General features: G+C 44.3%; 1 protein-coding gene across 1 annotated transcript in view; it reads left to right on the top strand.

Annotated features, from left to right (window-relative positions):
* Window positions 1–15937, top strand: part of LOC126259441 (transcription initiation factor TFIID subunit 1) — a 230279-nt gene that overhangs the window by 164492 nt on the left and 49850 nt on the right. The window contains exons 17-19 of the mRNA XM_049956255.1: window positions 9619–9787; window positions 13744–13888; window positions 13975–14546. Of these exons, the coding sequence (XP_049812212.1) occupies window positions 9619–9787; window positions 13744–13888; window positions 13975–14546 (886 nt within the window). The remainder of the gene's footprint in view (window positions 1–9618; window positions 9788–13743; window positions 13889–13974; window positions 14547–15937) is intronic.

The following is a 15937-nucleotide window of genomic DNA, read 5'->3' as shown; positions in this document are numbered from 1 at the left end:
CAGTAAATCTGAGGGGGGTGTGATGGGGAGTTTCCCTTGTTAGTTACACTTTTAGTGAATTGGTGTCGCAGGTTAATAGGAAATTACTGTTGTTGTTGCTGTTGTTGTCTTCGGCGTCGTCATTGTCATCTTCAGTCAGAAGACTGGTTTGACGCAGGTCTCCATACTAGACTATCCTCTAAAAACCTCTTCACTTCTGCATAACTGCAGTATTGTACATCCATATGAACATGCTTATTGTATTCAGGCCTTGGTCTCCCTCTACAATTTCTGTCCTCTCCCTCCCCTCTCACCCCTCCTCCCACGCTGCTCTCCATTTCCTAACGCACTATTCCTTGATGCCTCATGATGTGTCCTATTAACGATGTCTTCTTTTAGTCAAAGTTAGTTTTCTTTCAGTTTGATTCAGTACCTCTTCATTAATTATCTAATCGAACTATCTAAACATCAGCAGTCTTCTGTAAGGCTACATTTCAAAACCTTTTGTTCTCCTGTTGTCTGTTTTGTTCATTATCTGTGTTTCATTTCTGTACAAGGATTCGCTCCAGACAAATACTTTTAGATTAATTTTCCTGGCACATAGTTTTATATTAAGTGCTAAACTATTTTTTTTGCTTTCAGACAGACATCTCTAGCTGTTTTCAGTCTGCATTTTTCGTCATCCCTATGTTGACTATAATCATTTATTCTGCTGTCCAAATAGCAAAACTCATCATTTCTTTCACTGTATTTCTTAATCTAATTCCTCAGAATTGCCTGATTTAATTTCACTACATTCCGTTACCTGTATTTTGGCATTGTTGATGTTCATCTTATAAACTCTTTTTCAAGGCACTATCCATTCTGTTTAATCTTTCAGCTCCATTCTATTTCCATGTGCTTTACCGTCTCCAACAAAGTTATAATTTCATCGGCAAACCTCAAAAGTTTTTATTAATTTTCCCTGAACAATCAATTCCTTTTCTATGTTTCGCTTTACTATGTGGCATATGTCTCTGATACCCCGCGCTGCAGAATTTGAATTCCCGCCAGATGTCATGGACGTCAAAGACCCCTAGAGGTCTCTGCACCATCACGCTGTAAGCTGTGGCGGTGCACGTCTCCTGGCCTGCATTTAGTGTGAGGGCGACACAGTGGAACACATTGTTGCAGTGACCAATAGCGGCACCCCTGATAGAGAATTTTAAGCGCGTGCCTCTCGCTCAGCCAGCGAGTCTAATCTTGCGTACGTCTCTGGACACATTGCCTCGCGTTAGACAGCTTAATTACTTTCTTGTTCTGTGTACGAGTGGACATGGTTGTTAGGTTTGCTTGTGACTCCGTTGTTTCGATCTTGTTGTAGTTCGTTCTGTTCTTGGTTGGTCGTGTCCGTCCTCTCCTATTGTGTTGTTATTCGCAGGCCGCTGCGCAGGTCCCGCCGCACTTTCCGTCACTGCAACCCCGCGATCATTCTGGTTGCAGTTACAACATTTTGGCGACGAGGTAAACAGTGATCATTGTTGGTATGGAGGCGAAGTTGGTCTGTCTGCTGGAGCAACAGCAGCAGCTCATGCAGCAGCAGCAGCTCCAGTTAGACATCTTACAGCAGTCGCCGCGATTGCTAACGGACAAAGTCGATGCCTGGGACGCATTACCACAACAGCTTCCGAGTCCTCGGGTGTCTGATGCTTTCCTGCATCCGCCGTCGTTTCAACCCTTTCATGACACTAAAGAGGACTGGGAAACCTACTTACATCAGCTGAAACAACATTTCACCACTTTCAAGTCACGGACGACTCCTTGCAGCGGTCATTGTTTTTGTCTTGGGCCTCCCCAGACAAGTTATTTCTTCTCCGCAAGTTGGCACCCTTGTCCGATCCTGTGGCTCTCTCTTTCCAGGAGATATGCCTTTTGCTGACAAACTATTATTCCCAATGCTACCATGTGCTCGCCTCTCAGCTGGAGTTCACCAGTACCATAAACAGCCTGGTCAATCGGATCGTTCCTGGGTCACGGACTTACAGAGTCTCAGCCATCAATGCGATTTAACGTGCACCAATCAGCAGTGTAAGGCTTTGCGTGCAGACTCCCTGATCCGGGATGTGGTGGTTCAGCTGGCTCCCGATCCTGAGGTCCGTACTGTGGTGTTGAAACTCGACAACCCCTCCTTGGAAGAGATTCTCCGCATTGCCCACCCCTTTGAAATTGCTCAGGCAGCTAACGAGCATCTTATGGCGCTACCACAGGTGGTGGCGATCGCAGCGTCACGGTGGGTTCCGCCCTTGCGGCGTCGACATGGCCCGGCCGACCATGGCCAGCGCCGTCGGGACTCCTCATTGTCGGATGTCTCTGTGGCATCGGCACGTCCAGTTGCCGGTCCCTCTGCCCACTTTCATCATGCCCACAGTGCTTTACTGCACATTCGCAGGCTGATTGTCCCTACCCTCTGTAACAAGGAGGACCACATCCGATCGGCTTGTTGTAGTCACTCTACTCGCTCCAGTCCTGCCCCTCCTGGGCCTCAAGTTACAGTCCATGCTCTGCAATCGGTCGTCCCACAGGATGCCCTATTAGTGTGGAAGCTTTTTCTCACACTCTGCCTTTTCACTGAGGATGACCGTTTTCAGGTCAACACTGGGGCCATCATCTCCCTGATTAATATGGCGACATATACCCAGCTGGGCTCTCCTCAGTTGTCACCTCCCTCCCACCGTTAGGTCGCCTACGGAGACGGTTCCATTCCCCTTTGTGAGCAGTTTGTCATCCAGGAGACGTACAAGCATGTTTCCGGCTCCTTACCCTCTTTGTCGTCGACCATCCATTGGCTTCGAATATTTTTGGCCTGGATGCGTTTCAACTGTTTGGCTTTTCCATTTCCAATGAAGTTAAGGTTGTGTCCACAGCTGTTCCTTTTTAAGACTTGGACAATCTATGCTCCGCTTTTGCGTCGTTCTTTGCAACGGATCTCGGATGTGCTTCCGGTTTTCAGGCGCACCTCACCTTACGGCCGGATGCACCGCCTTGCTTTTTCTGGGCCTGGCCCCTTTCGGTGGCCTTACGGCCGGCGGTCAAGCAGGAACTTGATCGGCTGCAGGCCGCTGGCATTCTGGAGCCTGTAACTTACAGCGCCTGGGCGATGTCATTGGTGGTCATACGGGAACCTAATGGGTCCCTTCGGCTGTGTGGGGACTTCGGCGTTACAGTCAATGCTCAGTCCCTCGTTGACTCTTACCCCATTCTCTGACAGGAAGACCTTCTCGCCAAGCTTTCCGGGAGAGAGTATTTTTCAGAGATCGAACTGGCTGAAGCATACCACCAGTTGCCCTTTGATGCCGAATTTCAGAACATCATGGTTATCAACATGCCTTTTGGATTGTATAAGTGCAATTGCCTTCCCTTTGGTTTCTCTTCAGCGCCGGCCATTTTCCAGCGATTCCTGGAGCAGCTTGCACAGCGTATTCCCACCTGTGTGAATTATCTGGATGACATCTTGGTCACCGGGTGTTCCCACCAGGAACATTTGCAAAGCCTCAGAACCTTATTCCATGCTCTACAATCTGCTGGTTTACGCTGTCGGCTGGACAAGTGTTGTTTTTTTCAACCGGAAGTGGAATAGGCCACTGGGTTAGCAAAGATGGCATTCGCCCTTTGGGTTGTAATGTCGCGGCCATTGAGGCCCTTCTTCGTCCAAAGGACTTACCTGAACTACAGGTGTTTTTGGGCAAGGTTACTTATTACTTAAAGTTCTTGCCCCAGGTTGCCTCCGTTGCTCAACCCCTCGGTCACTTGTGTCACAAAGGGGTACCTTTTGTTTGGACTCCTGCCTGTGACCAGGCTTTTCTCCATTTAAAGATGATGCTGAAGTCCGCCCCTTGCCTTACTCCCTTCTCTCTGGACCGCCCCTTGGTTGTGGCAGCTGATGCGTCGGCATATGGCATGTCCTTGCCTACCAGGATGCCGAGGGCTCCGAACAGCCCATCACTTATGCCTCTAAGATGTTGACCCCAGCACAACGGAACTACTCCCAGATTGAAAAGGAGGCCCTGGCGATCATGTTCACCGTCCAAAAATTTCACACCTATCTCTTTGGGGCGAAGTTCACCCTCCTAATGGACCATAAACCCTTGGTTACACTTTTTGGACCCAACTCTCACCTTCCAGAGCGGACGGCTCAACGTCTCCAGTGCTGGGCATTGTTTTTACGTAATTACCCTTACACCATCCGGTATAAGCCCACCATGCTAACGCGGACACTTTGTCACGTCTCCCAGCCGGCCCTGATCCTGCCTTTGACCAACAGGAGGTCCTCTGCTTTCACATTGATTCCGCCCGCCGGGATGCACTAGACGGACTGCCTCCCATGGCTGCTCACATTGCTGCAGTTACCTGCTGTGACCCTGTCTTGCGGCGGGCTCTCCACTACGTGGTCCACAGGTGGCCCTCCTATGTTACTTGTCGGATGCAGTCCAATTTCAGCCCCTGGCACCACCTGTCCCACTGGCTCTCCTTGATCGAGGATGTACTTCTGTTGGCCACGGAGTCAGATGCCCATTGGGTGGTCATCCCTCCGGACTTGCGGCTTTGGGTGCTGTCTGTGCACGTCACCAGGCAAGGCCCCCCCCCCCCCCCCCCTCAGTCGTTTGCACCCTGGCCTGTGCCTCGCCATCCCTGGGACCGCATCCATATCAATTTTACTGGCCCGTTTTTAGGGTCCATGTGGTTACTCATCGTTGATGCCCACTCAAAATACCCATATGTTGTCCGCATGGCATCCACCACCACAGAGGCTACACTCACAGTCCTGGCCCAGGTTCTCGCCATTGAGGGCCTGCCACACACATTGATCTCTGATAATGGTCCCCAATTCCCGGCATCCTCCTTCCACGACTTCTGTCAGGCCAATGGTATCAAACATATCCGTAGCCCCCCTTTCCACCCTTCGTCCAATGGCGCGGGGGAGAGGCTTGTCCGCACTTTTAAACACCAGTTGACTAAGGCGGTCCACACATCTCCAACCACGTCAGCTGTCACCCTGTTTTTGAGCACCTATCGAACTACGCCAATTGACGGACACAGTCCAGCAGAGCTCCTTCATGGGCGTCAGTCACGGACCCTGCTCCATTTTCTGATGCCACACTCCTCCTGCCCCCACTCCCAGCCCTTGCAGCAGTATGCTCCCAGCACGGCCTTGTGGGCCCACGAGTTCGGGTGCAATGCGGGTTGGACACCCGCCACGGTCTTCGCGGCCCGTGGGCGGCGTGTGACATCAGCACAGGCGTCGAAAGGTTTGGAGTGCTGCCATCATAATCAACTCTGCCCGCGTGCCGCCGCGGGCTTGTGCCGCCACCACTTCCCCTACCTCCTTTGGGTGCAGACGTGGTCCTCGAGTTACTGTCCCTGCCCACGGTTGCCGTCTCCCTGCGGGCCTGCTGCCGGCCCTCTCCACCCCCAGGTGGATTGGCGGCTCGCTCCCCCACCCGGGATTCTGGATTGGCTGTCATGGATACCTCGGACGTCCATTCCTCCCAGCCAATAGCGGTTCATGAGCCCGGCTCCTCTTACCACTTACGCCCACCTCGGCACCGTCCGGGGTGTTTCCACCCCTACGCACAAGTTTCAGGGGGGAGGGATCTGGTACCGCGAGCCGCGGAATTTGAATCCTTGCCAGACGTCATGGACGTCAAAGACCCTTAGAGGTCTTTGAACCATCGTGCCGTAAGCTGTGCCGGCGCGCGCCTCCTGGCCTGCATTTAGTGTGAGGGCGCCACAGTGGAACACATGGTTCCAGCGGCCAATAACGGCACCCCCGATAGAGTATTTAAGCGCACGCATCTCGCTCAGCCAGCGTGTCTAATCTTGCGTACGTCTCTGGACACATTGCCTCGTGTTAGACAGCTTACTAACTTTCTTTTTCTGTGTACGAGTGGATGTGGTTGTTAGGTTTCCTTGTGACTCCGTTGTTTCAATCTAGTTGTTGTTCGTTCTGTCCTTGGTTGGTCGTGTCCGTCCTCTCCCGTTGTGTTGTTGTTCGTGGGCTGCTCCGCGGAACCTGCCAAGCTTTCCGTCACTTTAACCCCGCGACTGTTCCGGTCGCAGTTACAACAATGTCCATATCGCTTAACATGGGAATAGTCTACTATTTGTCCACAATAAGACAACTCTTTTCTACTGGTGCTGCCAGTAGTGGGAAAAATTGGCAGTAGCTGGAAAATGTACATTTGTCTCAAGAGTTCTGCCAATATAACTGCACCTGTCACCTCAGCTTTCGTATAACCATAAAACGACAGATAATGGTACCAGAACTGTGGGAAGGAGTCAGCTCTGCCTTCTCCTCACTGCTCCTCTCCTCTCGGCAGTCCAATACTTGGACAGGATGAGCCACCTGTCATTCCTGGCAGCCACCATGCGAACGGTCATCGTACTGTGGCAAGATAGTACTACTTTGTCTCATTCCCTTATCAAGTACAGCCACGTATTCAGGTCCTCAGACTTTTACAACTGCAAACTGGTTTCTGTACAAGTTTTAGATAACCTTTCACTCCCTGTATTTTATGCCTGCTATCTTCAGGATTTCAAAGAGTGCATTCCAGTCAAAATTGCCAAAAGATTTCTCTGACTCTACACGTGGATGTTATAAACAGACACAACAAAAAGACTGTTACAGAGGCGTCTACAGATAAGACAAGAAAACACACACACACACACACACACACACACACACACACACACGCACACGCACACACAGGACCATCATCTCTTGCTTTTGTTAGTGTGTGTGTGTGTGTGTGTGTGTGTGTGTGTGTGTGTGTGTGTGTGTGTGTGTGTGTTTTCTTATCTGTAGACGCCTCTGTAACAGTCTTTTTGTTGTACCTGTTTATAACATCCAACTGTAGAGTCAAAAATCTTTTGGCAATTTTGACTGGAATGCACAGTTTTTCATTGTGCCTGCCTGTAACTCAATGTGTCATGTTTGCAGTGAGTAGCAATTTATCCTTTTTCTAATATTGTTGATATTCGAACCTGGAGTTTCCATTGTTTTGTGTCGTGATAAACAGAGGTTTTTATTTCTTTACTCAATCTTCTAAGATAAGTTATTGGGTTAGTATGGTCCCGGACAAATGCAGGAACACAAACTGATACTTCAAGAGATCACCATGTACCAGTCGTTCCATTCTTCTGAGTACAATTTGTGTTAATATTTTGCCACCATGTCTTATTAGACTAATAGTTCAGTTACCTCCACACCTTTAATTCCTTGGAGTTATTACATTCTTTTTGGACTCTGAATTTATTTCACTTGTCATGCATATCTTGCATACCAGATGGAATAGTTTTGTAATGGCGTGTCCTTCCAACAAACTCAGTAATTCTGAAGGAATGTTGCCTACTCCAGGAGCCTTGTTTCCACTTCAGTCTTTCAGTCCTCTTTCAAATTCTTCTTGCAATATCAAATCTCTCATCTCATTTTCATCTACTTTCTTTTCTCTTTCCGTGAATTTGTCTTCAAATTTGTTTCTGTTTCAAAGGCTCTCTATATATTTGTTCCACATTTCAGCCTTCCCTTCTGTACTTAGTAATGGCTTACCATTTGACTTTTTGATTTCATCCAGGATTTTCTCTGCTCTCCACAGATATCTCTAATTTTTCTGAAGGCATCATCTATCTTTCCCTTAACCATGCCGCCTTCTACTACAGCCTTGCACTTCTCCTCTAGCCATTCCTACTTCAACGCTTTGTATTTTCTGCTAGTTTTAGTAGGCTTTATTTTCTTTTGCATACTTCATTTCCATTTTATTTTTGTCCTTCCATCAGTTATGAAGTATCTGAAGAAAACGATTTATTGACACAGTCAGCACGATTTCAGAAAATATCGTTCTTGCGAAACACAACTAGCTCTTTTTACTCGTGAAGTAATGAGTGCTATTGACAGGGGATGTCAAATTCATTCCATATTTTTAGATTTCCAGAAGGCTTTCGACGCCGTTCGTCACAAGCATCTTCTAACCAAACTGCATGCCTATGGAATATCGCCTCAGTTGTGTGACTGGATTTGTGATTTCCTGTCAAAAAGGTCACAGTTCATAGTAATAGACAGAAAGTCATTGAGTAAAACAGGAGTAATATCCAGTGTTCCCCAAGGTAATGTTATAAGCCCTCTATTGTTTCTGATCTATATTAACGACATAGGAGACAATCTCAGTAGCCTTCTTAGATTGTTTGCAGATGATGCTCTCATTTACCATCTTGTAAAGTCATCAGATGACCAAAACAAATTGCAGAATGATTTAGATATCTGTATGGTTCGAAAAGTGGCAATTGACCCAGAATAAAGAAAAGTGTGAAGTTATTCACATGAGTGCTAAAAGAAATCCTCTAAATTTTGATTATGTGATAAGTCACACAAATCTGAAGGCTGTAAATTCAACTAAATACTTCGGAATTACAATTACAAATAATCTAAATTGAAACGATCACATAGATAATGTTGTAGGCAGAGCAAACCAAAGACTGTGATTCATTGGCAGAACACTTAATAGGTGCAACAGCTCTACAAAGCAACTGCTTACACCACATTTGTCCGCCCTATTCTGGAGTATTGCTGTGCGGTGTGGGATCCGCATCAGGTGAGACTGACTGTTGACATCAAAAAAGTACAAAAAAGGGCACCTAGTTTAGTATATATTGGAGATAGTGCCACAGACATGATACGTGAATTGGAGTGGCAATCATTAAAACAAAGGCGTTTTTCGTTGCTGTGAGATCTTTTCATGAAATTTCAATCATCAGTTTTCTCCTCTGATTGCGAAAACGTTCTGTTGGCACCCATCTACATAGGGAAAAATGATCATCACGATAAAATAAGTCAAATCAGGGCTCGCACAAAAAAATTTAAGTGCTCATTTTTCCCGTGTGCTATTGGAGAGTGGAATGGTAGAGAGACAGCTTGAAGGTGGTTCATTGAACCCTCTGCCAGGCATTTTATTGTGAATAGCAGAGTAATCACGTAGTTGTAGATGTAGATGTCAATGTTCTCTAGCTATTTTTCCTTCTCTTCCTTTTCCTACTGTCAAATTCCAGTCTCCAATCACAAATTTTCAACTCCTTTAACTATCTGAAGACTTCTTGTACCTCATCATATGTCTCACAATCTCTTCATCATCTGTGGAGTTAGGTGGCATATACAGTTCTACCACTGTGATGGGTCTTCACTTCATGTCCATCTTGGCCATTCTATGTTCTCTATGTTTTTCTCACTCATTGTTAGGCCTACTTATGCAATACACCTATTTGAGTTTATGTATAAAATCCTGTACTCATCTGACCAGAATTCCTGCTATTCTTGCCATTGCACCTCACTAATTCCCACTGTATCTAGCTTCAACCTACCAACTTCTTAATTCTCTAGCTTACCCATCCGATTAAGTGATCTCATATTCCATGCTCGAGCCATAGAATGCCACTTTTGTTTTTCCTAATTACAATATCCACCTGAATAGTCACTGTCCACAGATCAGAAAGAGGGACTATTTTACCCAGAAGAGAAAGAGAATTGTGGAAAAAATGTCTTAACACTTTGGTTTTATTTATTTTTCTCTTAATTGACTCTACATTAAGTTCCTGGTATATGTATTTTCACAGGTACAAGGAAGAGTGTCAGCGAATATTTGAGTTGCAGAATAGAGTATTATCATCAAATGAAGTCCTTTCGACAGATGAAGGTGAAAGCTCTGATGAAGATAGTTCAGATATTGAAGAAATGGGCAAAAATATTGAAAACATGCTGTCCAATAAAAAGACAAGTACACAAGTAAGTATATAAGGGAATGTAATAGTGGCAGTACTTGTATTTCAAACTGAAAGTGGGGCAAATTTTGACAGTCAGAAAAACATATGGAAGCTTCTGAAGCGTAACTTGTGTGACTTGTAGATTCTGTAACATTACAGTCTTCTCCTACCTTTCAATTAATTGATTTCACTTTCCAAAAAAAAAGTATCAAGAGGGATGTCTTAACTGTACTAATTGTTAATTCACCTTTGGTATATACTGTGATGTGATATTTTCCAATTGTCTATGTATCTTTTTTCCATCTTGTCTCATTCAGAGTCAATTGTGAAATTGAAACTTCCTGGCAGATTAAAACTGTGTGCCGGACCGAGACTCGAACTCGGGACCTTTACCTTTTGCGGGCAAGTGCTCTACCAACTGAGCTACCCAAGCACGACTCATGCCGCGTCCTCACAGCTTTACTTCTGCCAGTACCTCATCTCCTACCTTCCAAAGCTGTGAGGTTGGGGCGTGAATCGTGCTTGGGTAGCTCAGTCGGTAGAGCACTTGCCCGCGAAAGGCAAAGGTCCCGAGTTCGAGTCTCGGTCCGGCACACAGTTTTAATCTGCCAGGAAGTTTCACACCAGCACACACTCTGCTGCAGAGTGAAAATCTCATTCTGAAATTGTGAAATTGTTAATGTGAATGAAAGGTTCTTGTTTCAGAATTCCTTTACTTCCTGTGACTTATCTTGATGGCATGATGTTGCTGTCATTTAGACCACCATTTTGGTTTCATGGTGTGATATTAGTTTCATAACAAGAAATTTCTATGAGTATTTGTTAATTCTTGCATCCTAATCAAAATTATTTCGGTTATTTTAATATACCATGTTAATGTTACTCTAGTTCTTACCATGTGAACTTGATCTCCCAATGTTGGTACATGATGTCCCTATGTTGTCTAGAACTCCTGTGTTGGAGGTGGCGGTACCTTTTTCCACAAACGTACATACTGTAAACTAGAGCTACTTGAGTACAAAATTTTATTTTTCCCTGGTTTTTTAAAAATGCTTGGCAGAAATAATAAGTTCTTTTCACATCAGATAAGTTTTTGCAAAACTACAGAGTATTTGTAAGGAAACAACTTGTTAAGTACATGTTTTTCAAGTAGTAATTTGCTTTGAAGTCAATTTACTTTGGGTCCATGTTGCACTTACAGTTGGGTAAATTGAACCTAGCCCTTTTTCCTAGTGATTCAGTAACAATTTGTACTGTGTTGAATGAGGAGGACTGAAATTTTGTGTTAGAAGAATATCTTAGAGTTACAAAGTAAAAAAAATGCAAATGTAGTTAGCTTTAAAAAATGTGTTAAGCAGGGTAAAAACAACAAAGTGAATAATGCATGTGTTTGTGGGAAATGTGTGAGCACAAATCTACAAGGCATTGCTAGCACATGCTTTTATTTGAAACAAGGAATGTTGTCATAACAACATTGAACAAGTTTCCAAGAATTGGGAATAATTGCAAGCATTTATATATTGTGCTTCAAAATGACTGTAAAAGACATCTCTTCAGGTTTTGTTGATTTTATTTTTCTAACAATGTCTTCCCATTTGTAGAACAGAATATCCTTTTAAGTTGACCATTTCATGCCTTTGTTGGTGGGCTCCGTGTGTCCGATCAGAGAAACTTCCTCTTTTGTTTCAAGGACCATTCTCGGGTAAATTTGTCATTCTGTTTCACACAAACAAAGTTTCCTACATCCAGACTTGATTTGTCTATATCAGGGTTGACCAGGACTTCTGCTTGCTTGCAGAGCTCTCGTATATGTTCGGATCACTGTTGCACTCACTCCTCTACCATGCCACGCTGTCTGAGTGTGAAGATGAGAAAGGAGTGGTGAAGGAGGATGGGGGAGCAAGGAGGAACACACCACATACTCTCGCAAGGAACTTGAATGGCTTGCATGTGGCTTGGTTTCATATTGTTCCTCTAGAACACTGATCACAAATAAAACACATTTTCATTATTATTTAATTATTTTTTGTTCTGAAGCCACAATAAAAATTTATATCTGGTACAGACTGTCAGCATATGGATTTTGAAGAACTATATCTGAGATCACAGTCACTGGAAAAGCATAGACAAGGGCACTCCCTTGAAGCTACCATAAGCAGAAAATATGGTACTATTTACAAGATTCTTGCATACTTACTGTACATCATGCCACGAATCTACCATCCATTCTCATAAAGTCACTTTGCAAAGAGGAGAACTGAAGTAGTCAGAAAAGACAGTAATAGTGTCGGCAAGCAGAATGTGGTAGGGAACTGTGTATGTTTTTTGAGCCAGAGGAGCACATGACATATGAATGCAAAGTTTTGTATTTTGCACTAATTTTTGTTAGAATATGAAAGAACTTAGAACTTAACCTACTTTGTATTATCCTATCATGGTTTAAAATACATAAACCGACAGCCATAAGTGAAAGCCCCCTATTAAGGTGTCACTATACGTGGACCAAATAGTACATGTTCATCAGCCTTTAATCTAAATGATCAGTGTATATGTGAAGTGGAGACTGGCTTGCATATCAGATTCCATGCAACCAAAGAGCATGCCATTTGCCCAACTTCATGCAAAATGTGGTAAAATTCAGTTATCCTTTGCTTTTAGGTGCCTCACTTCTTGTAAGAGCATGCAGCTAAAAAAATACTAAAATATTTTTTTCTGTTTTTAAAAACAGTTAGGTGTACTTCTCCAGTTGCATATATCAGAGTATGAGATAAATAGAATATAGGTCAATATCATTGAAATTTGCAATTTTCTGAGCAACGTTGTCCACAGGGTGAACCAGAACTCCACCAACAAAATTTCAGAAGTTGTTCAGGGATATTTTCTAAGTATTTTGATATAAGGGATCAATGGTCTCTGGGTGGCTCATACAGAGTAATTGAATTTCATTTGGTTTATTACACCCACTTAACTTTATGTCTGTATTGCACTGAAAATGTCTGCACAACAGTGCAAATGTTGATGGTACACATTTTGTGTCTTGTTTGGAAACAAACATTTGCCATTCACACATACTTGCTGTTAACACTAATGCCCACTTTACTCTTTGCCCTCAAGCTTACATTCATTACTGCTCGTTTCCGCCTGTGGTTTGTTTCCCAGCAGTGTTAGTTGTAAGTTAACAGTGATACCAAACCGTATGAATAGGTATACTAGTGGAAGAGTTGTCTGAATGTGCTTTGCGCATGGATTCACTGGATGCTGCGTAAGAGCTGCACAATTATGCTGTCCTGAGCTGTTTCTGCAGTGCTCTGTTTTACATTTTTACATTTTGATGATTGCATAGTACAAGCTTCTTCGCTGTTGTGATAGTATTTTCACAGAAAAAATGTTATTGTGATAACAAACTGAATAAATCACAAGTACACTATTATTCTGTAATGAATCACTGGAGTACGAGTCCCTTATACCGAAATACTCACAAAATATCAGTAGACAGCATCTGCAATTTTGTCGATGGAGTTCTGTTCCACTCTGTATACAATACCGAACAATTTTCTGCTGTATCTTTTACCAGTAAATTTTTACATAATTCTGTGTTCTGCACATTTGTTCCCCTTCTGGCCTCCACATGTGTTCTATCGCTTCTGCTACAGGACTGTTAAATTCAGGATCTCATCTTACAATTTTTGTAATATTCTCTCTCTGGGTGCAAGTGAAACTCTGAGATGTCTTCCAAAAGATCTACAATCTTTTGATATTTCTTACACAAATTTCATAGCAAGCAGTTAGTAAATAGGATTTATGGGGATTGTCCCTCATCTCAGGTTCTACATTTGATGGCCTTGAGGAAACTTTCACTAAAGATTTTATTCAGTTTGTGCTCACCTCCCACAAAAATTCATCAACTAGTCAAACAATAACAGATTATTTGGTCTTTTATGTTCTACAGCACACATTAATGGCATTTCATCTTTTCAGCTTTCCTTGGAAAAAGAGGAGCAGGAGCGACAAGAGCTGAGGAAGATGATTATGGGTGACGGAGATCCAGAACAGCGTAAAGGAAAAGATAAGAAAAAAGATGATGAAGACAATCAGTCACTTAGTGGCTATGGTTCCCAGACAGGTAAACATTCAATATGTAAACATAGTGCAGCTTCTAGAGGCTGTGTACATTTCTGCTGTACTTTAAAAGACATGTTCTTTATTTAGGTCGCGTGTTGAAAATCTACCGTACATTCAGAAATGCTGAAGGCAAGGAATACACACGGGTAGAAATAGTGCGAAAGCCAGCTGTTATTGACACATATCTAAAGATAAGAACAACAAAAGATGAAGCATTCATCAGACAGTTTGCAACTCTGGACGAGCATCAAAAGGAAGAAATGAAACGGGAAAAACGTCGCATCCAGGAACAGTTGAGGCGAATAAAACGCAATCAGGAACGTGAACGACTTCTAGGATTCCGTCATGGTTCAACTCCTCTTGGTAACCTCAGTGGAGGAGGAAGTACATTAGGAATGACACTGAATGGCACGAGCAGTCCCGGTCCGAGTGCTGCCAGTGGAATGGGTGGAGGCGGCGACACGCCGGGCAGCAGCTCGACAGCAAGTGCGGGAACCCCCTCTGGTCCACCCTCGGTGCCCCCGCCAGTTATACCCACCACAGCACACACCCCACCCATCCCCACACAGATCCCTAGTCCCAATGTCAACTCTACACCTAAGAGGAAGAGAGCTAAACTGAAGCCAGATCTGAAGTTGAAGTGTGGTGCCTGTGGAAATGTAAGTAAAATCTCTCAACATTCGTGCTCATTATCTTATGTGGCATTTACAAAATGTTTAGAACTAAAGTAAAATGGTGCACATTATACAGGAAACCTATCAGAGGAAAATTGATATTTTCCACTCTCTTATTGGATACAGAGTGGAGCAGATTTATATCACAGTCTTTCCTGTAGCAATGTAACTGTGTTACTGTCATGCAGAAATATACTCTATTATCTCACCCTCTCCATATTCTGTGATACTCAAATTCATCTTTCCAGTCTGCAGGTTCATGTTCATACATTGTATCTAGTTACTTATTTAGAATATGGCACAGTGCATGGTACTTTCATACACTGCATCTAATGTACATTCTGTCTGAAGAGGTGCTGGAGCCTGACGAGGAGGCACTAGGCCAGCTCTGTCACATGGGCAAGCAACAGCAGCTACCAGTGGTGAACTGTCTCCCTAGACATTGTTTCACTACGCACTTGGACACCAGTGACAAACCGTCTCCCTCGATATTGTTTCACTACCAACAACGAACTCCAAAAACACCATGGAATAGCAAACTAACAACTGTTATTCGAGTCCACAGCATTGGACAGAACCAAAAACAATAAACATAACAAGAATCCTTGAATTGACATAAACCTCTGAGTACATATCATGGAGTGTAAAACCCATGGCATCTGATGCCTAAGAATAGATAAAGTAAATAAACATTGTGTAACAACTTCAAGAAACTCGGTACTATTTGCATAAAAATACAGAATTGAACTGTTAATTATGAGAAAATAATCTAATCAAAACAAACATGCTGTGTCCATGTAGGAGAACAGTGACGGGCCTGTCACATCTGGTGGTGGGGAAGGGCCAGGCATTGGTGGAGTTTGCGTAAAACTTCCAAAAACCGAGGGCCTGGCAGAACATGTGATATGATCGATGGTGCCAGAGCGAATTGTGAGACTGGTGGTTGATCTGGCAACATCAGTTGGAGCAGACGCAGCAACACTAACTACAGGGGTGGTAGCAGGAAGAAAACCAACTGTGGCAGGACCAGCGTTGAACACACTGACAAGGCAGCTGGCATTTGGCGTTGATGGGGCTGGCACCGTCGGGAGGGCTGGCCATAACAGTTCCGGCAGCACGAAGACTGACAGATAGTCCGATGATGCTGCAGACAGACCTTGTAACAACTTGATGGCTGGTGAGGACAGGGCCACCGACGGAAGGACTGACGACTGGTTCAATGTCATCACAGACAGATGTGGCAACGACAGGAAGGCTGGCTGGGACAGGCTGATGACGGCAGAACAGACGAGATGGCTGACAGTGGTGTCGATGCGGCAGCCGAGGGCCGCTGGCAAAGGGCTGGCGATGGACAAACGAACAACAAGACCGACATC

This window comes from Schistocerca nitens, chromosome 5 (assembly GCF_023898315.1).
Source record: "Schistocerca nitens isolate TAMUIC-IGC-003100 chromosome 5, iqSchNite1.1, whole genome shotgun sequence".
In the NCBI taxonomy this organism is placed as follows: domain Eukaryota; kingdom Metazoa; phylum Arthropoda; class Insecta; order Orthoptera; family Acrididae; genus Schistocerca; species Schistocerca nitens.
This window is presented reverse-complemented; position numbering and strand designations above follow the sequence as displayed.